The sequence below is a fragment of the Gorilla gorilla genome, chromosome 10 (genome assembly GCF_029281585.2).
Source record: "Gorilla gorilla gorilla isolate KB3781 chromosome 10, NHGRI_mGorGor1-v2.1_pri, whole genome shotgun sequence".
Classification (NCBI taxonomy): Eukaryota; Metazoa; Chordata; class Mammalia; order Primates; family Hominidae; genus Gorilla; species Gorilla gorilla.
The window spans coordinates 56,100,417-56,125,907 of NC_073234.2; the positions used below are offsets into that span (position 1 = coordinate 56,100,417).

Below are 25,491 nucleotides of genomic sequence, written 5' to 3' on the forward strand. Positions count from 1 at the left end.
GTTATGTAACTCGCTAGGCCTCAATTTCCTCATTTGGGTAATGAAAAAAATAAAACTTCATAGAGTTGTTCTGAAAGTTGAATGAGAAAATATCTTTAAAATTCTAGAAAAGGACTTGACCAGAACAGACTTCTGATTAATACTAGTCATTATTAGCATCATCACAATGATTATAATTCTCAACATTGTTATTTTAGCATTAATAATAAAGATAATAGTAATAGCCTTAAGAAGGAAAATTTCCCTAGGCATTTGGTAGAAAAGAAAGCAAAGAGTGGAGGTCTGACTTCTGTGCATGCTTCCACCCTGGACTTACATTATGCTTGCAACTCAATATTGTGTTTGAGGCTGTGACCCAGGGCAGGATAAAGCCCACAATATTTCTTGTCATCACCCATGGGACACCATTGTGATCTTGTGTTTACTGTCTACTTTCTAAGCAGAGTTCTGAGTTGTTCAGGTGACTGATCAACCAGCAACCATGGAAGTCTTGAGCTGTCTGTTATGTAGTTCTTCATTTTGGGTATACATGGTCCTGGTTTGGGCCAAAAATTAGAATGAGGGACTTATTTGACTTTATAACTTCTTCATATAGAAAACTGTTATACAACCCTGGGCCCCAAAAGTCAGACAGGATGAGATTTTTATTCTCAAGACATATGCATAATTCTGAAGTACAAAGTAGCAATTTGTTTCAAATATAGAAATATGGAAATTGAATATAAGAAGTTATTTTTCTTTTTTGCCATACTATTTGAAAAGTCCATGATCATTATTTCTGAAAATTAATATGTATCATATTAAACTATTTAAACAGGGTAAAAAGTATGCCATGAAAATAAATTCTCCTGCCACCCTAACCCTGGTATTTGAGTTTACTTTCTCAGAAATAAATATTATTACTGTTTGATTATTATGTTAAACATAATCTTTTAATCAAGATACCTTCCTCTGGGATTTTCTTGGTGTTATACTGAGCAGGGGTCTAAATATCAGAAGACTCCTCATCATCAAATTAAAAAACAGTCGGGCCGAGCACAGTGGCTCATGCCTCTAATCCCAGCACTTTGGGGGCCGAGGCAGGCAGATCACTTGAGGTCAGCAGTTCGAGACCAGCCTGGCCAACATGGTGAAACCTTGTCTATACAAAAAATACTAAAATTAGGCCGGGGGAATCCCAGCACTTTCGGAGGCTGAGGCGGGCAGATCATGAGGTCAAGAGATAGAGAGCATCCTGGCCAACATGCTGAAACCCCGTCTCTACTAAAAATACAAAACATTAGCTAAGTGTGGTGGTGTGTGCCTGTAGTCCCAGCTACTGGGGAGGCTGAGGCAGGAGAATTGCTTGAACCTAGGAGGCGGAGATGGCAGTGAGCCAAGATCATGCCACTGCACTCTAGCCTGGTGACAGGCAAGACTCCATCTCAAAAAAAAAAAAAAAAAAAAAAAATAGCCTGGTGTGGTGGCACATGCCTGTAGTCCCAGCTACTTGGGAGACTGAGGCAGGAGAATCACTTGAATCCTGGAGGCAGAGATTGCAGTGAGCCGAGATCACACCACTGCACTCCAGCTGGGGCAACAGCAAGACTCCATCTCAAAAAACAAAACAAAAGAAAACAATTGCTTTGTCACTCTAGAAACTCTAAGGAGGCAAAGTCAAATATGTTGTGTCAGAATCTCTAAAGGGATGCTCCTAATGGTTCCAGTATTATAAAATGACCTGGGAAAAGCACTGAGGATCTTTTCTAATTAGATATGGACCTAGATTTTAAATTTGGCTTTGGGACCAGGACTATCCCATTACCTTAATTTGGATCTGACAGATTTATCATGATTTACATGCATAGTTCTGAATACAGTTTAATTAGGCACATATGATTGCAGGATAAATACAGACAGAGGAGTGTTATTTTTGTGTGTCTTGTTATCTCCAAGCTAAATATGAATGGCAACAGCAGTGCAACACTTGAATTGTTCTACATTTGTTATCCTACAAAATGGGCTCTTCTTGGGTGATAACTTTTAAACAATCAGAAACCCAATAAGATATTTTGGTCATTGTCCTTCAGTTAGCTGCTACACGGTATGCTTAGTTAGTTGCATTATCTTTTCAGTTGGACCTTTGACTTGATAGAAACTGATGATAAAAAGATGAGGTTTTTTCCCTGCTCACAAACATCTTTTATTATTATTATTATCATCATCATTGGTATGAGACAGAGTTTCTCTCTGTCACCCATATTGGAGTGCAGTGGCACCATCTCGGCTCACTGCAACCTCCACCTCCCAGGTTCAAGTGATTCTCCTGTCTCAGCCTCCCAAGTAGCTGAGATTTCAGGCACCCACCACCATGCCTGGCTAATTTTGTATTTTTAGTAGAGACAGGGTTTCACCATGTTGGCCAGGCTGGTCTTGAACTCCTGATCTCAAGTGATCCACTCGCCTTGGCCTCCTAAAATGCTGGGATTACAAGTGTGAGCCATTGTGTCCAGCCCACAAACATCTTTTATATCAGGTAAAAGTAGATCAGTGGTCAGAAATTATAGCAGATGGAAAATTGTGTGTTGCCAGTAACAAGCTATAAGTTATTCCGCCTCTGCCAATACATTTCACACTCTTCTGCTATTGAGTTCCTGCTTAGTGGCCTTTCGTTTCAACTTGAAGAACTTTTTAAAGCGTTTATTTTAAGGTAGGTGTAATGGTGATGAACTTCAGCTTTTGTTTGTCTGGGAAAGTCTTTATCTCGCTTCCATTTTTGAAGGAGAGTTTTTCTGGGTATGGTATTCTTGGCTGGCAGGCTTTCTTCTTTAGTACTTCAAATATATCATCCCACTCCCTTTTGGCTTGTGAGGTTTCTGCTTTACCTCTCTTTCATTTTTGAAGGAGAGTTTTTCTGGGTATGGTATTCTTTGTTGGCAGGTTTTTCTTCTTTCAGTACTTCAAATATATCATCCTACTCCCTTTTGGCTTGTGAGGTTTCTGCTGAAAAATCTGCTGATAATCTACTGGAGGACCCCTTGCATGTGACAAATTGTTTCTCTTGCTGCTTTCAAAATTGGTATTGTCTTTGGCTTTTGACAATTTGATTATAATGCATTTCAGTGTGGATTTCCTTTTTTTTTCTTTTTCTTTTCTTTCTTTGTTTCTTTCTTTTTTTCTCTCTTTTTGAGTTGAAGTCTTGCTCTGTTGCCTAGGCTCAAGTGCAGTGGCATGATCTTGGCTCACTGCAACCACTGCCTCTCAGTTTCAAGTGATTCTCGTGCCTCAGCCTCCCGAGTAGCTGGGATTACAGGCACCCGCCACCATGCCCAGCTACTTTTTGTATTTTTAGTAGAGATGGGGTTTCATCATGTTGGTCAGGCTTCTCACGAACTCCTGACCTCAAATGATCTGCCCACCTTGGCCTCCCAAAGTGCTGGGATTACAGGAGTGAGCCACTGTGCCTGGCCCATGGATTTCCCTAGGTTCATATTTGGCATCCCTTTGGGTTTCTTGGATCTGGATGTTCATTCCCTTCCTCAGATTTGAGAAGCTGTCAGTTGTTATTTCTTTGAATCAGTTTTCTCATTCTTTCTCTCTTTCTTCTCCTTTTGAAACTCTCACAATACATATTTGGTCTGCTTAATGGTGTTCTGTAATTCTCTTAGGTTTACTTTTACTCTTTTTCATTCTTTTTTCTTTTTGCTCCTCTGAAGGAATTATTATCAGTGACCTGTCTTTGAGTTCACTGATCCTTTCTTCTGCTTGATCTAGTATGCTGCTGAACCTCTCTAGTGAATTTTTCAGGTCATTTGTGTTCTTCAGCTTCATGTCTTATATTTCTGTTTGATGCTTTTAAATATTTGCTACCTCTTCCTTGAAATTCTCATTTTGTTCATGCATTGTTTCTCTTAACCTCAATGAGCATCTTCATGAGAGCTATTTTTAATTCTCTATCAGACAAGTTAAATAACTGTTTCATTAGGTCATTTTCTGAAGATTTATTTCGTTCCATTGTTTGGCACATCTTTGCCTGGTGCTTCATTTTTCTTGACCCCCTGTGTTGTGTCTACATGTTAGACAAAGCAGGTACCTCTCTCAGTCTTCATAAACTGGCACGGTAAAGGTGAAGACCCCCACCAGTCAGCCTAGTCATAGATTATGAGGGTCTCTTCTAACTCCTTCCCTCCCCAGGAAGAAGCAGTTAGCTGTGTTTTGCCTATTTGCCCTGTGCTAAGCCATGGATAGGGAAGAGCTATGGCATCTACTAGCCAGAGCTACTGTTTCTTCTCTCCTCCAGGTGACTAGATTGTACTGAACCCATTAGAGCTTCAGGGCTGGTGAGACAGATGCAAGTTCTTTGGGAAGGCCTGGAGGAGTTATGGTACTGGACACATGGATCAATTCTTTCCCTCCTCAGGAGAGGCTAAATGCTGGCATTCTCATAAGCTTGCTCTGTGCTGAGCAGGGGAGAGGAACAATGACATCTACCAGCCCAAGTCACTGTATCCATTTTCCTCCAGGTGGTTAGACTGTGCCAAATCTTTCAGCATTCCAAGACTGGAAAAACAGAAGTGAGTCCTTTCTGGAGCCCCCTTAGAAGAGTTAGGGTACTGTGAACCAGCCCCTTTTATCCTCTAGGTGAAACTTGGAGCTAGTGGGTCTCTTCTTGATTGTATGGCACTGTGCCAGGGCAGTGTCTCTAGCAAGAGGGTGTCTTGAGTCTCCCTAATAGTTTCAGTGAGTTGGTTTCATAGTCTCCTGGCATGCAGAAGTCTTTCAATTCATTTCTGATTTCTCACAAAGGAATTTGTCCATGAATTGTTGCTAAATTGCTGTGTCTGTGGGCTGGGTTGAGGTGGGCCCAAGCTTCCTACTCTGCCACCAGAATGCATTCATTCATTCTTTCTTTCTTTCGCTCTCTCTCTTTCTCTCTTTCTTTCTTTTTCTTTCCTCTTTCTCATGCCTTCTCACTTGGGGCACCAGACATTGATATGGGATTGCTCTTTTCCCCAAGGGGGAAAATATATGTTAACATGTATTAACCACTAAAATTGAGCATTAGCTCTTCTTTCAGCTGCTCTTTATAGACGACAAATGCAGGTGAAGAAGGTGGTCTCTGAATTTAGAGAGATTACCTCAAAGAAGAAAGGTATTGTCTATTAATAGATACTAGGGAGACTTGGGAAGTTTGAATAAGCTTACCAGGGTTAAGTTTCTGAGAGGTAGGGTTGAAGATTTTTAACTGGAAAAGTTGATGCTTCATCAGTTAGAATCTATTATCTCTAAAGTAAGACTGAGTTATAAAGAGAATCAAGAAGACTGACAATCAAGGAGTCTAGAAGAATCCAATTTTTTTCTCAAGAAAAAATACAGAATCTGAAAAACTAATATTAATTATCATAAGTATGTTCTTTAAGAAGGTGGGATGGAATACTAAGCACTTGGGATTTCAACAGCATTTCACTTAGTCTTACTCCATTTTGTTGTTGTTCTTTCTTAATATTTTTTTCTTTTTCTTTTTTTTTTTAGCATCTATTGTTGGGGTGATCGGACCTAACACCAGGTTGTGGGGACAACGAAGTCCAGAAGAGTGAAAGGAATGAGAAAAGACAGTTTGAGAGAGAAAGTGGGCCCAGGGGGCCAATGCGAGTATGGAGGCTGTGAAGGCCCCGAGCCCTGGAAGCCCAGACTATTTATTGGTGATCAAACAAAGAAACAGGTGGTGAGAATGTGGGGTTGAAAGGGAGTATTGCATTAAGCACATGATTTACAGCTGTGATGGTTTAGCAACTGCTCTGCTACTTGAGATAATGGAGAGCAGATTCTTTTAACTCAAGATACAATAGATCCTGGGAGAGCAGGGAGCAAGGAGCCAGCCAGCCTAGACACATTCCAGAGGCCATGAGCCCTGGATTCTTTCCAAGCCACAAGGGGTTTTATGCCCTGGGCTTAGATTATGGTGCATCAGGGTAGCCTTCCACCCTTTGGCGCAGAGCTTGGTGTTCCAAAGGCCACGAGGGGTTTTAGACCCAGGATCCCAGACATATTTCAAGGCTTTTTTATATTATGTCAGACATGCAAGCCCTGCCTCAGCTTCTCTCCCAACACTCAGCTTTTCTCCCAACATTTATTAAATAGCTCCTATGTGCAAAGCGGTGTGCCGGGTACCTTAGTCACAGTGGGCACCAACATTTAACCGGTCTCTGGCTACATGAACCTTAGAAATGCTTAGATAAAAAAGGTACATATTAGCAGTTATGTTATATATATATAAATTATGTAAATAAGTTATTTTATACCAAAAAAGTACGTATTTTCCAGTGCAACTTAATTAATTGGTATTCTGATTTATACATCAATCTAAGATGACTTGGTTAATATGAGTCCACAAGAGGCTATCTAGATACTTGGGTTAAATTGAGTTTCTACACCTGCTAAGCTGAGAGCCAAACTGTGGTGCTTGGAGACTCATGAAAGGCACTATCACTCTTGGCAGTGCTTCTGGGTGCTCAGCAGGCATCTCACCCTAAGAACTCTAGGCCATTCTGATTCATTTCAGTAGTAGGGAGCAAGTTCTTTTTTTTTTTTTTTTTTTTGAGATGGAGTCTCGCTCTGTTGCCAGGCTGTCAGGCTGGGGTGCAATGACGCCATCTCTGCTCACTGCAACCTCTGCCTCCCAGGTTCAAGCAATTCTCCTGCCTCACCCTCCCCAGAGTAGCTGGGACTACAGGTACACGCCACCACACCCAGCTAATTTTTGTATTTTTAGTAGAGACGGGGTTTCACCATGTTGGCCAGGATGGTCTCAATCTCGTGACCTTGTGATCCACCCACCTCGGCCTCCCAAAGTGCTGGAATTACAGGCATGAGCCATCGTGCCTGGCCGGGAGCAAGTTCTTATACCAGTTCACATATACCACTACACAGATGCCCTCACTGAAAAATATGAAAAATAAACATGGAGTTTTGTTTTTGTTTTAAATAATAAGAGGTGGGTATGAGGGGGATTTTTCAAATTAGAAATATTGGCATTAGAAGGTAGATATAATTCAACAGTTAAAGAAAGTGTAATTAAAAACCATGATTTACCCCGGGCCGAGGATGAGGCAGGTCGGGCGTCCCCACACTGGGCCCGGGCACCCCCACACCGGGCCCGGGCACCAGGAGTGGGCATCTGGGCAGCACCGGGTGATGGCCCTGCTGCTGGTGCTCCTCGCCTCCTGGGGCCTTGGGCAATGAGGGGGCCGGTGGGCATGGGCCGAGTGGCCGTGGGCGCCATGGAGGGGGTGCTGTACAAGTGGACCAACTATCTGAGCGGTTGGCAGCCTTGATGGTTCCTTCTCTGTGGGGGAATATTGTCCTATTATGATTCTCCTGAAGATGCCTGGAAAGGTTGCAAAGGGAGCATACAAATGGCAGTCTGTGAAATTGAAGTTCATTCTGTAGATAATACATGCATGGACCTGATAATCCCCGGGGAACAGTATTTCTACCTGAAGGCCAGAAGTCTGCCTGAAAGATAGCAGCGGCTGGTGGCCCTGGGATCAGCCAAGGCTTGCCTGACTGACAGTAGGACCCAGAAGGATAAAGAGTTTGCTGAAAACACTGAAAACTTGAAAACCAAAATGTCAGAACTAAGACTCTGCTGTGACCTCCTTGTTCAGCAAGTAGATAAAACAAAAGAAGTGACCACAACTGGTGTGTACAATTCTGAGGAGGGAATTGATGTGGGAACTTTGCTGAAATCAACCTGTAATACTTTTCTGAAGACCTTGGAAGAATGCATGCAGATTGCAAATGCAGCCTTCACCTCTGAGCTGCTCTACCACACTCCACCAGGATCACCACAGCTGGCCACGCTCAAGTCCAGCAAGATGAAACATCCTATTATACCAATTCATAATTCATTGGAAAGGCAAATGGAGTTGAGCACTTGTGAAAATGGATCTTTAAATATGGAAATAAATGGTGAGGAAGAAATCCTAATGAAAAATAAGAATTCCTTATATTTGAAATCTGCAGAGATAGACTGCAGCATATCAAGTGAGGAAAATACAGATGATAATATAACCGTCCAAGGTGAAATAATGAAGGAAGATGGAATGGAAAACCTGAAAAATCATGACAATAACTTGTCTCAGTCTGGATCAGACTCAAGTTGCTCTCCAGAATGCCTCTGGGAGGAAGGCAAAGAAGTTATCCCAACTTTCTTTAGTACCATGAACACAAGCTTTAGTGACATTGAACTTCTGGAAGACAGTAGCATTCCCACAGAAGCATTCTTGGCATCATGTTGTGCTGTGGTTCCAGTATTAAGACAAATTTGGCCCTACAGTGTTTGCTCCTGTTAAGATGGATCTTGTTGGAAATATTAAGAAAGTAAATCAGAAGTATATAACCAACAAAGAAGAGTTTACCACTCTCCAGAAGATAGTGCTGCATGAAGTGGAGGCGGATGTAGCCCAGGTTAAGAACTCAGCGACTGAAGCCCTCTTGTGGCTGAAGAGAGGTCTCAAATTTTTGAAGGGATTTTTGACAGAAGTGAAAAATGGGGAAAAGGATATCCAGACAGCCCTGAATAATGCATATGGTAAAACATTGCGGCAACACCATGGCTGGGTAGTTCGAGGGGTTTTTGCGTTAGCTTTAAGGGCAACTCCATCCTATGAAGATTTTGTGGCCGCGTTAACCATAAAGGAAGGTGACCACCAGAAAAAAGCTTTCAGTATTGGGATGCAGAGGGACCTCAGCCTTTACCTCCCTGCCATGGAGAAGCAGATGGCCATACTGGACGCTTTATAAGAGGTCCATGGGCTGGAATCTGATGAGGTGGTATGATGGCTGCTGGGCAGCACCTCCTAACTTCAGGGAATAAAGTGCTAAAGTGTAAAAAAAATAAAAGTAAAAATAAATAAATAAATAAAATTAAAAAAAATAAAAACCATGATTTCACAGCATCAATCATGCTTTTTATATTCCAAACTTCAAGAATTCATCCTATTATATTTTTATTATTTTACATTCGGAAATTACCCAAAGCATTGATCTAAATCTACCATGTGATTACAAATTTCTTAAAAAGTCACGAAGTCCTTCACAAATTATTCATTTACTCAAGATTAAGTATTATATTGGCTATTACATTCTCTAATAAATTATCTTATCGATTATTTGTACAAAGGATTTACACAGTTGACTATGGTTTTTAGCTTGCTGCTTATTAAATCTTAAGCCCTTGGAAGATGAAATTTTAAAAATGCTTGAGATAATATATTTTACATGAATTGAATGATTCAAAAACAACCATAAAAAAGCAAATTCAATTGTATCTACTTGGAATTGCTAAATGAGTTCCATCTATGTGGTTTTTAATTGTCCTCTATCTTGTAACTTTTACCAGTATTTCATAACTAGATGTTTTCCTTAATTACTCTGGCCCTACAATGAGAATAAAAATAAGCTAGCACAAACATACCCTGACACAATTGTGCAGAAAACTCACCTTGGACTTTGCTAATGCATGCAAAGCATATCCCCAAGGCTTCTTTTTTTCTAGTCTCTTTTTTCCCAGGGGACGGCTCTGGAAGTGATCAACAGATTGTCTCCCTCTGAAGGGTATGGCTTGAGTTGAAAAAGATTTCAACCATAAATAGGTATTTATTTTCTTTGTGCCTGGAGAATATATGCTCATTAATTTTAAGAAATTTCAGCATTGTGATTTATTACAATAATAGTAATAATAATACTGCTAAAATTGGCATCATGTACATATTAAGTACTTAACCGGGTTATAACACCACATTGTTATGTAACATGAAAAGTCATTACTTAACATTGAGTTCATTAAAGCCACACACACAAAATATAAATTACAAAGGAAATGGGCAAGTACATTCTCAAAATATGTAAAATTTCAGTGCTTTCTATATGGTTAGCACTATGTCAAATGCATTATGTGTATTCACTCCTAATCTTCATGACAACTTTGGAAAATAGATACTATTAGTCTTCCCATGTTAGAGGTAAAGAAAGTAGAGTCGGCTGGGTGCGGTGGCTCACGCCTGTAATCCCAGCACTTTGGGAGGCTGAGGCAGATGGATCACTTGAGGTCTGGAGTTCGAGACCAGCCTGACCAACATGGTGAAACCCTGTCTCTACTAAAAACACAAAATTAGCCAGGCGTGGTGGTGCATGCCTGTAATCCCAGCTACTTGGGAGGCTGAGGCAGGAGAGTCACTTGAACCCAGGAGGCTGTGGTTGCAGTGAGCCGAGATCGTGCCACACTCCACCCTGGGCAACAAGAGTGAAACTCTTCTAAAAAAAAAAAAAAAAAGAAAAGAAAGAAAAAGAAAGTAGAGTCACAGAGACATGGCAAGTTAGTGTCAAGATCTGGACCCAGGCAGTCTGGCTCCAGCGCTGGAAGTCTTTACCATTAAGCTGTGTTACTGCTTCGTGACACCACAGAATCACAAATACTATGATTCTGAACAAATCACAGAAAAGAACCAGGGAAGAGAAATTAGGGAACCCAGAAGAGAAATCAAGGATCATTTATTTCAGTTCTTTTTAAGATACATAATCACTATTTTCCCAAGCCCATGGATAAAACTAATGTTGCAAAACAATATTGGTGGGCAGTGTCTATGCCATACCAGGAGAGGAGAGAGGGCATTAGCTGTTAGACTTCAAAGGTTCTGGTCTGGCCAGTAAGATCACATTTGTGGGAGACAGATGTATCTTACCCAGATATAATTCAAAGGTCATCACCCAGCAACCTTCTGATTATTTTGTTTTCCACATCAGTCTGTCGAAAGGGAGAGTATGCTCTTATTACAAAGGCATGATTGTTCTGATACCTGAGACAGCAATGTCTTTTTACAAATTAATAGACTGATATTTATCTTTATATGCCCTGCCCCAATAATCTACCACACAACATATCCCCCTGGTCATCCTGCATTAGCTGTAAGGGGAAAGCTAGTGAGCACCACGCCCCCAACAGTACTCAGAAGTCCCTCCCTTTCCCCATCCTTTCACTGCACTTGGGCCAAACCACTGGTGCTTTAGAATGGAGGGTTCCAGGAGTTTCCATCGTCCCCCAAACAAATTGACCCTTGGTGGCCCACCCTTGCATTCCCAACCCATGTCCCCCAGCACTTCAGGCCCTCCAAGTGTGTCATTAGTTACAACAAAAAATTCTCAAAACAACAATAACAATAATTATATCAAAATCCTGGAGTCACTGTGATAAACTGAGGCTCAGAGAGTTTAGATGACAATCAAGGAGAGAGCTGAGCAGGACCAAATCCAATCTCCTGCTTCTCTGCTCTATGCTGCCCCCTAGTGGTGCACTGTCAATAGCCCAGCTTCCAAAGGCACCTTGCGGAACATGTTCTCCCTCCCCGTCCCTTCCATTCTTTCTCTCTGAAGAAGAGAAAGGGATAAACTACTGATGCACAGAAAACTACTGATGCACAGAATAACTTAGGAGTTGAGTCAGAAAGACATGTTCTTGTCCATAGTTCAAACCAGTTTTTCCAAATATTTTGAGAAAAGATGACCCCGTCATGAATTCAAATTTAACTAAAATGCTGTGATTGCATTACAAGCAAATTTAAAGGTCCATTTGTCTATGACTTGATATTCTGAAAGATGAGAAAAGTATAGTAGCCTTTGGAACATATTGCTGTAATGCCACTGGCAAATTATTTTTAGAGAACACCATAGAACCTTAGCATTCTACCTTTCTAGACTATATAGTTTATATATTTTATTGACCTTTGGGTCTGTGAGAAGGACACAAATATTGGCAACATTATACTGCCAATATAAAGGATATTATACTGGCAATATAAAGGATATTGTTTCCAGACCAGCCTGGGCAACATTGCAAGACCCCTTCTCTACAAAATAAATAAATTTTTAAAAAGTTGGCCAGATGTGGTGGCTCATGCCTGTAATCCCAGCACTTCGGGAGGCCCAGGCAGGTGGATCACCTGAGGCCAGGAGTCTGAGACCAGCCTGGCCAACATGGTGAAACCCCATTTCTATTAAAAATACAAAAATTAGCCAGGTGTGGTGGTGTACGCCTGTAGTCCCAGCTACTCGGGAGGCTGAGACAGGAGAATTGCTTGGACCCAGGAGGAGAAGGTTGCAGTGAGCCGAGATCATGCCACTGCACTCCAGCCTGGGCAAAAGAGTGAGACTGCATCTCAAAACAAAACAAACAAACAAAAAACATTGATTCTTTTTAAAGTATTTCAAAGGAACCTGCTGTATTTGGTATACATTTTCATTTTCTTCTGACGTATTTCTAATAATATACGTGCATGTAACTGTCACGTAACAAGATAGTAACATGGAATTGCTACTTTCAGTTTATAGCCTCAGAAGCAGGTATCCAAAATTTCACATACATCCACATACATTTACACATATATTATACATATGTGTATATATAATTATATGTTGATTACTATATTCTACTAAATCTTAGAAAGGTATGTGAAGAGAAAAACATTCTGGTCAAAGCAAACTCACATACTCAAGTTAAAAATCAAGTGTAACCTTAGAAACCATCTTTCTAAATTCATAAGCCAAAAAACAAAGTTTCAATTTCCTATTTCTTTAGTTTACTCTAAGAGAAAGAGGGCTCCGGTCACTTAGAATTTTGCAAAATCTGTTTCAATCACATTTCACAAGACACTTGCTACAGCAGTGAATTTGAACCCAAGAATAAATAGCAATTCTGTAAACATTAACTCTTTCTTGCAATCTACAATATGGTCTCTAGACCAGCTGTTCTCCACAACAGGTGCAACAGATGGTATCATTCTCCAGTGCTCACTTAGAGGCCTTTGTTGTGCCCTTTCTACCAGTGGGCAAAAGTGAATACTTACTTTGGTGAATTGTATTCATCTTCTCAGAGGACAGAGGGCTTTAGTTTTGGCTCCCTTTCCAATAGTCTGGTTGTTCACAGTGTAGTAACTAGGAAATTTTCGGGTCGTGGTTCTGTCTGTTGGCTGTGAGAAGAAAGAACAGATCAAACCTCTGCAGAGTTGGTTTGGAATCTGTTGAGTTATATGCTGGGTTTGGGGGGGTTTTCTTTCATAAATTCATCAAAGTATGAATTCCTCTGCTTTGGAAGTAGTGACATCTTTAATATGGGAGAAGAGACATTGTACTTGTTAAGTCATGATGTCTGCAGAAGGTTCTGAACAAAATCTACTAAAGACAGTAATGTTGAAAATAGATAATGAAGGGACTTCAATTTAGAATGATAGGAAAATCCAGTTGCTTGCTTACATTTTCCAAATCATGCAGGAAAAGAAAAGTGAGTGGAGGTTTAGAAAAGGATATATACAAATGTGAGCATTTAGAAAACTGCTGATCTTAAGTCTACATAATGATTTAAATTACTTCAAATATATGAGTTGTTTTGATAATGCCAGAAATGTAGGCAGTAATCTATTTTCTACTTCTATTGCTTGTCAATTATAGCAGGAAGTCTTCAAGATGTAAATTACACAAAGAATTGTTCTTACCATAAGCAGTACTATACTTCAGTAGTTTACCAAAGGAGTAGACAGTGCAGGGACATATCATAGAATTTTAGCATAGTTAAAACACCTCAGCAAGTTCACAGAAATCCCTTATACAACTTGCATCATGGATGTTAAAGAGCTCTTCCTTAAGTGTTTTCAGTAATAAGAGAATCACCATCTCAAAAGGCAAATCATTCTGTTTTCTAATCATTAGCCTGTTCTTTTTCATTTTAAGGTTGGAATCTATCACTTGTAACTTCATCTCTTGGTCTGCTCTCTGAAGCTGTAAAAATAAAATCTTTCCTCTTCTATCTTTTAACCTACTTGATATTTAAAGTTCACTATTGTATTTTGCTTAAGTCTTTCCCCTTTCCTGAATAAGTATCCCCATTTCCTCAAAGCAATCATAATATAATCAATAATATTTAATTCCTCATCCACCATCCCCTGATAGTGCTCAAGTTTGAGCTTTTGAAATCTCTAACACATTCCTGTATCTTGAAACTCTCTTCCTCTTTTATCTCTGTTTCCCCTCTTGAAGATAACCAAGCAAATTCCCTCTCTCCCAAGCCCTCTAGTTTTCATTTTATTTCTCTTTCCTTCTTCAAAGTTGATGTTTTTGAAAAAGTATTTTGTGCTCACTTCCCCACTTCCATCCTTTCAAAGCCATTGTAATCTAGTGTTCATCTTCATATGCTGCTGAAATCATGTGTGATAGTATCCCTGTTGACCCTTAAAGATCAGTGGACAAAGGGATCTGAGAGGGCTTAAAGATCTGTGGTCAAAGGGATCTGAGAGTGGACCTAAGTGTGAGACAGACACGGTTTCTTGGATCCACCACTTGCTAGTTTTGTGACTTTGGCTATGTATTTAACTTCTTTCAGTCTTTGTTTCCTCATTTTGATAAAAAGAAATATTGTGAAACATAATGCAAGGAAAGCGTTAAAGTATCTGGCCTGCAGTTTGTGACCAACATCTTTGGTAGTCATTATTATTATTATTATTTGCCCTCACCAATGGTTATCTTACTTCATTTTTGCTGCTGTAACAAAGTATCCAAGACTGAGTAATTTATAAAGAATAGAAACTCATTTGCTTATAATTGTAGAGGCTGGGAAGTCCAAGACCAAGACACTAGTAGATTCAGTTGTCTGGCGAGGGCTGCTGTCTGCTTCCAAGATGGCCTCTGCAGCTACATCCTCTGAAGGGGAGGAACATGATGTCCTCACATGTGGCAGAAGGGTAAGCAAGCCTCTTTTAAAAGGGCCTCAGTCCCATTCACAAAGTGGGGAGACTTAATGGCCTAATCACCTCTTAAAGGCCCTATTTCTTAATACCATCACATTGGCCATTAAGTTTCAACACCTGAATTTTGGAGGGGACACATTCAAACCGTAGCAGCCATCAAACTTTGGTGTGCATCAGGCTCACCTGGAGGGTTTGTTAAAACATAGATTGTTGGGCCCTATCCCCCAGTCTGGAGTGGGGTCTGAGAATATGCATTTCTAACAAGTTCTCTGGTGATGCTGACAATGCTGGTTCAGGAACCATACTTTAAGAACCACTGTGGCCACAGTCTTTGCCATGAGAAAAGGATCAGCAGCATTGACATCACCTGGAAGCCTTTTTCGAACTTTCCCAGTCAGATCATTCATTTTCATGATTGATAAGTGAATCATATTCTGGGTGTTAACAATTCACCAAATGATTCCTATGCACATGAAAGTTTGAGAAGCATGGGCCTATCATGAGATATTTCTTGGTCCTCATATCTGTTGAGTCAAGAATATCTAGTGCTTTATCTCTCCCTTTTTAGATACTCCTTTATCTTTCAAATATAATTTTCTCCTGGTTTTCCTTCTGTCTCTGTGACTATTTCTTCTCAATCTGCTTTTTTGTAGTCTATAGCTAAAATCCTCCACTGGGTTTTATTTTCTCCTGTTTCCACACCACATACTTGTATTGTTTAAGATTAGATTCAACAGGAAATAATAGTAAGCCCACCAAAACAATGGTTTAAACAAGATAAAAGACCATTTTTTTCATGTCAAATGTAGACAGTCCAGTGATGGACTGCTAAACTGCTCCACAAAGCTTTTAGTCACTCGAGCTACTTCTATTCTGGTTCTTCATACTTCATAGCTTCCATTTCCAAGGTCACTGAGGTTTAAATACCACAGATATCACATGTGCACATCAGCTTCCAGGAAGGAGGAAGGGATGCACAAAAAAAGGGCAAAAGGCAGCTGCCAAATTCTAAAATCTGCCTCCTGATACATCTGATTATAATTGGCCAGAACTTAGTGATCTGGCCACAGCCAGCTGTACTGGACAGTGGAAAATGTAGTTTGGCTCAGTTAAAAAGTGAAGATATGGGGAGGCTGGCCAAGATGGCCAGCTAGAAGCAGCTAGTGTGCACTGCTCTCACAGAGAGAAATAGAAGGGGAGAGTAAATACAGAAACTTCAACTGAAATGTTCAGGTATACACATTGGGATTTATCAAGAAAACAACTCAACCCATGGAGAATGGGGAAAAGCAAGTCAGGATGACTGCGCGCCCAGGAGTGACATGGAGTGGAGCTAGGGAAGCCTCCCCCACTCAGGGAAGCAATGAGTGAGTAAGTGACCCCAGGAACCCTGCTTCACCCACGGATCTTTGCAGCTCTAGGGGCCAGGAGATCCCCTTGTGATTCTACACCACCAAGGCCTGCGGTCTGACACACAGAGCTACATGGCAGAGAAGCTTCTCAGGCACATGTGGAGCTCCGGGCCTTTCAGATATCCGGGCTTCCAAGAAAAAGCAACTGCACCTCTGGCAAAGTGGGGGGCTAGACTCCTGTACATGCCCTTAGAAAAGGGGCTGAATTCAGGGGACTGAGCAGCAACACTGTGCAGGCCCTGCTTCCATGGCATCTTGCAGGATAAGACTGTCTGGCTTGGAACTGCAGCCAGCCACTGGTAGTGGCAGCATTACACCTACCTGAGACAGCTCCCAGAGGGAGGGGTGGGCCACCATCTTTGCTGTTTTGTAGCCTTAGGTATTGTTGCCTTCAGTGAAGCTGCCCTATGGAAAAGTGGCCAGACTGCTTTTTTACACTGGTTCCTAACCCTGCTTCTCCTCACTGGGCAGGATCTCCCAGCTGGGGTCACCAGCCACATTTGCCAGTGTTTTCCAGCTGGCAGTGGTTCTGAGCCTCCCTGGAACAGAGCTCCCAGGGGGAGGGATGGAGCGACATCTTTGCTGTTTCACAACCTTAGCAGTTGTTGCCATAGGGCTCTAGGGAGTCCAAGGCAACAAAAGACTAGAGTGGTCCCCTGGCACAGCACAGAGGTTCTACAGAGAAACAGCCACACAGCATTTTCACATGAGTCCCAGATCCTGCTTCTCTTCACTAGGCAGAATCTCCCAACTGAGGTCTGCAACCACCTCTGCTGGTGTGTTCAGGCTGGCAACAGGTCTGTACCTCCTTGGGATGGAGCTCCCAGATGGAGGGGCAGGCCACTGTCTTTGCTTTTTGACAGCCTTTACTGCTGATACCTTCAGGTGCTGGAAATCCGAGGTGACTAGGGACTGGAGCAGACCTCCAGCACACTGGAATAGTCTTATGGAAAAGTGGCCAGACTGTTACGTGGGTCCCTGATCCCATATCTCCTCACTGGGAAAGTCCTTCTGGCCTGGGTCTCTAGCCACCCCACACTGGGGCTATCAAGCCAGTAGCAGCTCTGCAACTCCCTGGGTCAGAGCACCCAGTGGGAGGGGGGTTTGCCATCTTTGCTGTCTCACAGCCCTCACTCTGGCTGTCTTCAGGCTCTGAAAAGTCTCCCACGGACTATGTTAAAACATAGATTGCTGGGCCCTATCCCCCAGTCTGAAGTGGGGTCTGAGAATATGCATTTCTAACAAGTTCTCTGGTGATGCTGACAATGCTGGTTCAGGAACCATACTTTAAGAACCACTGTGGCCATAGTCTTTGCCATGAGAAAAGGATCAGCAGCATTGACATCACCTGGAAGCCTTTTTCGAACTTTCCCAGTCAGATCATTCATTTTCATGATTGATAAATGAATCATATTCTGGGTGTCAACAATTCACCAGATGATTCCTATGCACATTAATGTTTGAGTCCCCCATGGACTCTCCAGAGCTGTGATCCCCAGCACAAAGCATCCACCTCATGAAAAAGTGGCTGGACTGTTCTCCACACAGGCTGGTCTTCACTTCTTCTCACAGGGCAGGACCACCAGACCTGGGACTCCAGCACAACCACCTTGCCCCCATCTGACCCCTTCAATCAGAGGCAGCCCAGCATTTAAAGGAGCACCTACACACAGAGATGAGAAAGAACTGATGCAATAATTCTGGCAACTCAAATGGCCAGAGTGTCTTATGTCCTCCATACAACTGCTGTAGTTCTCCAACAAGGGATCTTAACCAGGCTGAGTTGGTTGACATGACAGAACTAGAATTCAGAATATGCATAAGAGCAAATATAATCAAGATTCAGGAGAACAGCAAAACCCAATCCAAGTCACAATAAAATGATACAGGAGCTGACAGATGAAATAGCCAGTATAAGTAATAAACTAACTGCTCTGATAGAGCTGAAAAACACACTGCAAGAGTTTCACAATGCAGTTGCAAATATCAAGGGCAGAATAGATCAAGCTGAGGAAAGAACCTCAGAACTTAAAGACTGGCTCTGTGAAATGAGACCATCAGGCAAAAATTTTAAAAAATGAATGAAAAGGAAGGAACAAAACCTCTGAGAAATGTGGGACTTTGTAAAGAGGCCAAATCTACAAATCACTGACATCTCTGAAAGGGACAGGGAGAAAACAAGCAACTTGGAAAACATATTTCAGGATATCATCCATGAAAACCTCCTCAACCTCACCAGAGAGGCTAACAGTCAAATTCAGGAAATACAGAGGAACCCTGCAAGATTTAACACAAGAAGATTATCCCCAGGACACATAATTGTTAGATTTTCCAAGGTTGAAATGAAAGACAGAATGTTAAAGGCAGCTAGAGACAAAGGGCAGGTTTCCTACAAAAGGAACCCCATCAGGCTAACAGCAGACCTTTCAGCAGAAACCCTACAAGTCGGAAGAGATTGAGTTCCTATATTCAATATTCTTAAAGAAAAGGAATCTTCAATCAAGAATGTCATAGCCAGCCAAACTAAGCTTCCTCAGCAAGGGGAAAATAATATCCTTTTCAGATAAGCAAATGCTGAGGGAGTTTATTACCACCAAATCTTACAAGAGATCTTGAAAGCAGCATTAAATATGGAAAGAAAACACCATAACCACCCAATACAAAAACACACTTAAGTCCACAGACCAGTGACATTATGTAGCAACCACACTAACAAGCTGTTATAATAACCAGCTAACAACACAAAGACAGGATCAAACCTACACATGTCAGTACTAACCTTGAATGTAAACAGGCTAAATGCCTCATTTAAAAGGCACGGAGTGGCAAGCTGGATAAATAAAACCAAGACCCAAAGGTATGCTGTCTTTAAGAGACTCATGTCACATGCAATGATACTCTTAGGTTCAAAATAAAGGGATGGAGGAAAATCTACCACACAAATGGAAATCAGACAAAAAACGGAGGTTGCAATCCTAATTTCAGACAAAACAGGGTTTAAACCAACAAAGATAAAAAAAAAACAAAGACGAGTATTACATAATGGTAAAGGGTTCAATTCAACAAGAAGACCTGACTATCCTAAATGTATATGGACCCAACACAGGAGCACTCAGATTCATAGAGCAAGCTTTACCTACAAAGAGACTTAGTGGGAGACTTCAGCACTCCACTGACAATATCAGACAGATCATTGAGGCAGAAAATTAACAAAGATATTCAGGACCTGAACTCAACATTGAACCAAATGAATCTGATAGACATCTACAGAACTCATTACAATCTTAACATCACAACGAAAAGAACTAAAGAAGCGAGAGCAAACCAACCCCAAAGCTAGCAGAAGAGAAGAGATAACCAAAATCAGAGCTGACTTGAAGGAGATCAAGACACAAAAAAATCATCCAAAAGATCAACAAATCCAGGAGTCGTTTTTTGAAAAAAAAAATAATAATAATAAGATAGGCCACTAGCAGCCGGGCATGGTGGCTCACACTTGTAATCCCAGCACTTTGGGACGCCAAGGCGAGTGGATCACTTGAGGTCAGGAGTTCGAGACCAGCCTGGCCAATGTGGTGAAACCCTATCTCTACTAAAAATACAAAAATTAGCTGGGTGTGGTGGCACATGCCTGTAGTCCCAGCTACTCAGGAGGCTGAGGCAGGAGGATTGCATGAACCCAGGAGGCAGAGGTGGCAGTGAACCAAGATCGCACCACTGCACTCCAACCTGGTCAATAGAGCAAAATTCCTTCTCAAAAAAAAAAAAAAAAAAAGAAAAAAGAAAAAAGAAAGGAAAAGATAGGCCACTAGCTAGACTAATAAAGAAGAAAAGAGAGACAATCCAAATAAACACAATTTGAAACAACAAAGGGGATGTTAACCACTGACCCCACAGAAATACAAACAACCAACAGAGACTACTACAAATACCTCTATGCACACAAACTAGAAAGACTTAGAAGAGATAAATTCCTGGACACATACACCCTCCCAAAACTGAACCAGGAAGAAATTGATTCCCTAAACAGACCAATAATGAGCTCTGAAATTGAATCAGTAATAAATAGCCTACCAACCAAAAAAAAAAACCAAAAAACCTGAGGACCAGACAGATTCACAGCCAAATTTTATCAGATATACAAAGAGCTGGTACTATTCCTACTAAAACTATTCCAAAAATTTGAGGTGAAGGGACTCCTTCCCAATTCATTCTAGGAGGCTAGCATCATTCTGATACCAAAACCTGACAGAGACACAACAAAAAAACTTCAGGCCAATATCCTTGGTGAACATCGATGACAAAATCCTCAACAAAATAACTACAAACCGAATCCAGCAGCATGTCAAAAAGCTAATCCACCATGATCAATATGCTTTATCCCTGGGATTCAAGGTTGGATCAACATATGCAAATTAATAAAGGTGATTCATCACATAAACAGAACTGAAGACAAAAACCACATGATTATTTCAATAGATGCAGAAAAGGCTTTTGATAAAATTCAATATCCCTTCAAGATAAAAATTCTCAATAAACTAGGTATGGAGGGACCACACCTCAAAATAATAAGAGCCGTCTATGAAAAACCCACAATCAACATCATACTGAATGGGCAAAAACTGAAAACATTCCCCGTTGAAAACTGGCATAAGGCAAGGATGCCGTCTCTCACCGTTCCTATTCAACATAATGTTGGAAGTCCTGGCCAGAGCAATGAGGCAAGAGAAAGAAATAAAGGGCATCCCAATAGGAAGAGAGGAAGTCAAACTATCCCGGTTTGTAGACAATATGATTCTATACCTAGAAAACCCCATAGTCTCAGCCCAAAAGCTCCTTCAGCTGATAAACAACTTCAGCGAAGTTTCAGGATACAAAATCAATGTGCAAAAAATCACTAACATTCCTATACACCGACAATAGCCAAGCCAAAAGCCAAATCAGGAATGTAATCTCATTCACAATTGTCACAAAGAGAACAGAATACCTAGGAATACAGCTAACCAGGGAGGTGAAGGATCTCTACAATGAGAACTATGAAACACTGCCCAAAGAAATCAGAGATGACATAAATGGAAAAATATTCCATGCTCATGGATAGGAAGAATCAATATCATTAAAATGGCCATACTGCCTAAAACAATTTACAGATTCAGTGCTATTCCTGTTAAACTACCATTGATATTCTTCATAAATCTAGAAAAAAACTATTTTTAAATTTATGTGGAACCAAAAAAGGGCCCGAATAGCCAAGGCAATGCTAAGCAAAAAGAGCAAAGCTGAAGGCATCATGCTACCTGACTTCAAACTATACTACAGGGCTACAGTAACCAAAACATCTTGGACAGCATGGTACTGGTACAAAAGCACACACTAGACCAATGGAACAGAATAGTGAGCCCAGAAATAAGGCTGCACACCTAAAACCATTTGATCTTTGACAAAGCCGACAAAAGGAAGCAATGGGTAAAGTACTCCCTATTCAATAAACGGTGCCAGGATAACTGGCTAGCCATATTCAGAAGACTGAAACTGGACCCCTTCCTTACACCATATACGAAAATCAACTCAGTGTGGATTAAATACTTAAATGTAAAACCCCAAACTGTAAAAACCCTGGAAGACAACTTAGGCAATGTTGTTCTGGACATACTAACTGGCAAAGATTTCTTGACAAAGATACCAAAAGCAATTGCAACAAAAGCAGACATTGACAAATAGGATCTAATTAAACTACAGAGCTTCTGCACAGAAAAAGAAACTATCAACAGAGTAAACAAACAACCTACAGAATAGGAGAAAATATTTGCAAGCTGTGCATCTGACAAAGGTCTAATATCCAGCATCTATAAGAAACTTATGCAAATTTACAAGAGAAAAACAACCCCATTAAAATGTGGGCAAAGGACATGAACCCTTGTCAAAAGAAGACATACATGTGGCCAACCAACATATGTAAAATGCTCAACATCACTAATCATTAGAGAAATGCAAATCAAAACGACAGTGAGATGCAATCTCACACCAGTCATAATGGCTATTATTAAAAAGTCAAAAAATAACATGTTAGCGAGGTCGCAGAGAAAAGGGAATGCTTATACACTTTTGGTGGGAGTGTAAATTAGTTCAGTCACAGTGGAAAGCGATGTGGTGATTCCTCGAAGAGCTAAAAACAGAATTACTATTTGACACAGCAATCCCATTACTGGGTATATACCCAAAGGAATATAAATTGTTCTACCAGAAAGACACATGCACGTGTATGTTCATTGCAGCACTATTTAAAATAGCAAAGATAGAATCAACCTGAATGCCTATCAATGGCAGACTGGATTTTTAAAATGTGGTGCATATACACCAGGGGTCCCCAAATGCCAGGGGTCCATGGCTTGTTAGGGATGGGGCTGCACAGCAGGAGGTGATCAGCAGGTGAGCAAGCATTACTGCCTGAGCTCCACCTCTTGTCAGATTAACGGCAGCATTAGATTCTCATAGGAACTTCAACCCTATTGTGAAGTGCATATGTGAGGGATCTAGGTTGCATGCCCTTTAACCACCCTGCCACCTCCCATTTCCCCCATCATCCCCCCACCCCTCTGTTGGTGGAAAAAGTGTCTTTCACAAAACAAGTCCCTGGAGCCAAAAATGTTGAGGATTGCTGGTATATACCATGGAATACTATGCATCCATAAAAGATGATGAGATCATGTCCGTTGCAGGAACATGGATGGAGCTGGAGGCCATTATCCTTAGTAAACTAATGCAGAAACAGAAAACCAAATACTGTATGTTCTCACCAGTGGGAACTGGATAATGAGAACACATGGACACAAAGAGGAGAACAACAGACACCAGGTCCTACTTGATGGTGAAGGGTGGGAGGAGGGAGAGGATCAGAAAAAATAACTGTTGGGAACTAGGCTTAGTACCTGGGTGACAAAATAGTCTATACAAAAAAGCCCCATGATACGAGTTTACTTATATAACACACCTGCACATGTACCCTTCAATCTAAAATCAAAAAAATTAAAAAGTGACAATATGACTTACTATGTAAGAAGGTCAACTAGCAGTCTGCCATAATCTGCTGCATGTTTTATAATATATCCGTGTATCATCCATCTTTATGTAGAATACAGTCAACTCTCCTCAAGGGAGGTAGATTAGTTTTCTAGGGATGTCATAATAAACTAGCATAAGCTGGATGGCTTAAACAACAGAAGTTATTGACTCACAGTTCTGGGGGCTAGAGTTCCAAGATCAATGTGTTGGCAGGGTTGTTTCCCCTTTCTTTGACTTAGAGTGGCTGTCTGTATAGTGGATATATACACAAAGGGGTGTACACCCCCTGTGATATTGGGAGTAATATCATCCTCTCCACCCCTGAATATTAGGATAAATATCACAGAAAGGTGTACACCCCCTGCGATACTGGAAGTAATGTCATCCTCTCCCCCAGTGAAAATTCAGAACAATATCATAGAAGGGGTGTACGCCCCCTGCTATATTGGGAGTAATATCCTCTTCCGCCCTGGACATTAGAAACCATAACACAGGGAAGGTGTCCAGCTCTGCAATTCTGTGAGTAATGCCATATTCTTTCCCACTGGATATTAGAAAAAATATCACAGGGGGTGTGTAGACCCCCTGTGATATTGGGAGTAATATCATCCTCTCCCCACCTGAATATTAGGAACAAAATCACAGGGTGGGTGTACATGTCCTGCGATATTAGGAGTAATATCATGATCTCCCCTTCTGGACATTAGGAAAAATATCACAGAAGTGGTGTACACTTCCTGCGATATTGGTAGTAATATTATCCTCTCACCCCCTGGATATTAGAAGCAATAACACAAGGGGTGTGTATACACTTTATGATATTGTGAGTAATATCCTCTCCCCCCATGGATTTTAGAAACTATATCACAGGGGCGGTGTATACCCCCTGCGATATTGGGAGTAATATCATCCCCTCCTTCCCTGAATATTAGGAACCATATCACTGGGGGTAGGGTGTACATTCCCTGCGATATTGGGAGTAATATCATTCTCTACGTGGATATTAGGAACAATATCACGGGGTGGGGGGATGTACAGCCTCTGCGACATTGGGAGTAATATTGGCTCCCATCTTGGATAATAGGAACAATATCACAAAGGGGGTATACACCCCCTAAGATATTGAAAGCAATATCATCAATATACTCCCCAACTGAATATTAAGAACATTATCACAAGGGAGGTGAACACCACCAGCGATATTGGGAGTGATATCATTCTCTCTTCCTCTAAATGTTAAGAACAGTATCACAAGGGGGGTGCACACCCCCTGTGATATAGGGAGTAATATTTTCTCCCCGCCTTGGATATTAGAAATAATATCACAAAGGGGGTGTACACCTGCTGCGATATTGGGAGTAATATCCTATTCCCCCATGGATATTAGGAACAATATCACAAGGTTGGTGTACACCCCCTGCGATACTGGAAGTAATATCTTCTTCTCCACCCCTGGATATTAGAAACAATATCACGGTGGGGGGCGGGGTTGGTGTACAGCCTCTGCGATATTGGGAGTAATATCATCCTTTTCCTCCCTGGGTATTACAAACAATATCACAGGAGGGTGTACACCCCCCCCCCCGCGATATTGGTAGGAATATCATCATCTTTTCCAGTGGATATTAGGAACAATATCATAGGGTGAGTGTACAACCCTATGATATTTGGAGTAATATCATTCTCTCCCCTCGTGGATATTAGGAACAGTATTACTGGAAGGTGTACACATCCTGCGATATTGGGAGTAATATTATCGTCTCCCCCCTGGATATTAGAAATAATATCACAGGGAAGATGTACAGCACCAGCGATATTGGGAGCAATATTGTCCTCTCTTTTCATAGATATTAGGAACAGTATCACAGCGGGGTTGTACACCACCTGTGATATTGAATGTAATATCATCCTCTCCCCCCGCTGGGTATTAGGAACAATATTACAGGGGAGATGTACAACCCCTGCAATATTAGGAGTAATATCATCCTCTGCCCCCCTGGATATTAAGAACAATATCACAGAAAAGGTGTACATTCACTGTGATATTGGGAGTAATGTTATCCTCTCACCCCCTGGATATTGGGAACTGTATCACAGGGTGGTCATACACACCCTGTGATAGTGGGAGTAATATCATCCTATCCCCCTTTGGATATTAGGAACAATGTCACAGGGGGTGTGTACACTCACTGCGATATAGGGAGTAATGTCATCCTCTTTACCCTTGGATATTAGGTACAATA

General features: G+C 41.2%; 1 protein-coding gene across 1 annotated transcript in view; it reads left to right on the top strand.

Annotated features, from left to right (window-relative positions):
- LOC101144649 (putative protein PLEKHA9) overlaps window positions 1–8,929 on the top strand; it is a 43,684-nt gene extending 34,755 nt beyond the window's left edge. The window contains 2 exon segments of the mRNA XM_019038032.4: window positions 5,512–8,297; window positions 8,299–8,929. Of these exon segments, the coding sequence (XP_018893577.3) occupies window positions 7,218–8,297; window positions 8,299–8,784 (1,566 nt within the window). The 5' untranslated portion in view covers window positions 5,512–7,217 and the 3' untranslated portion in view covers window positions 8,785–8,929.
- The last annotated feature ends 16,562 nt before the right edge of the window (window positions 8,930–25,491 follow it).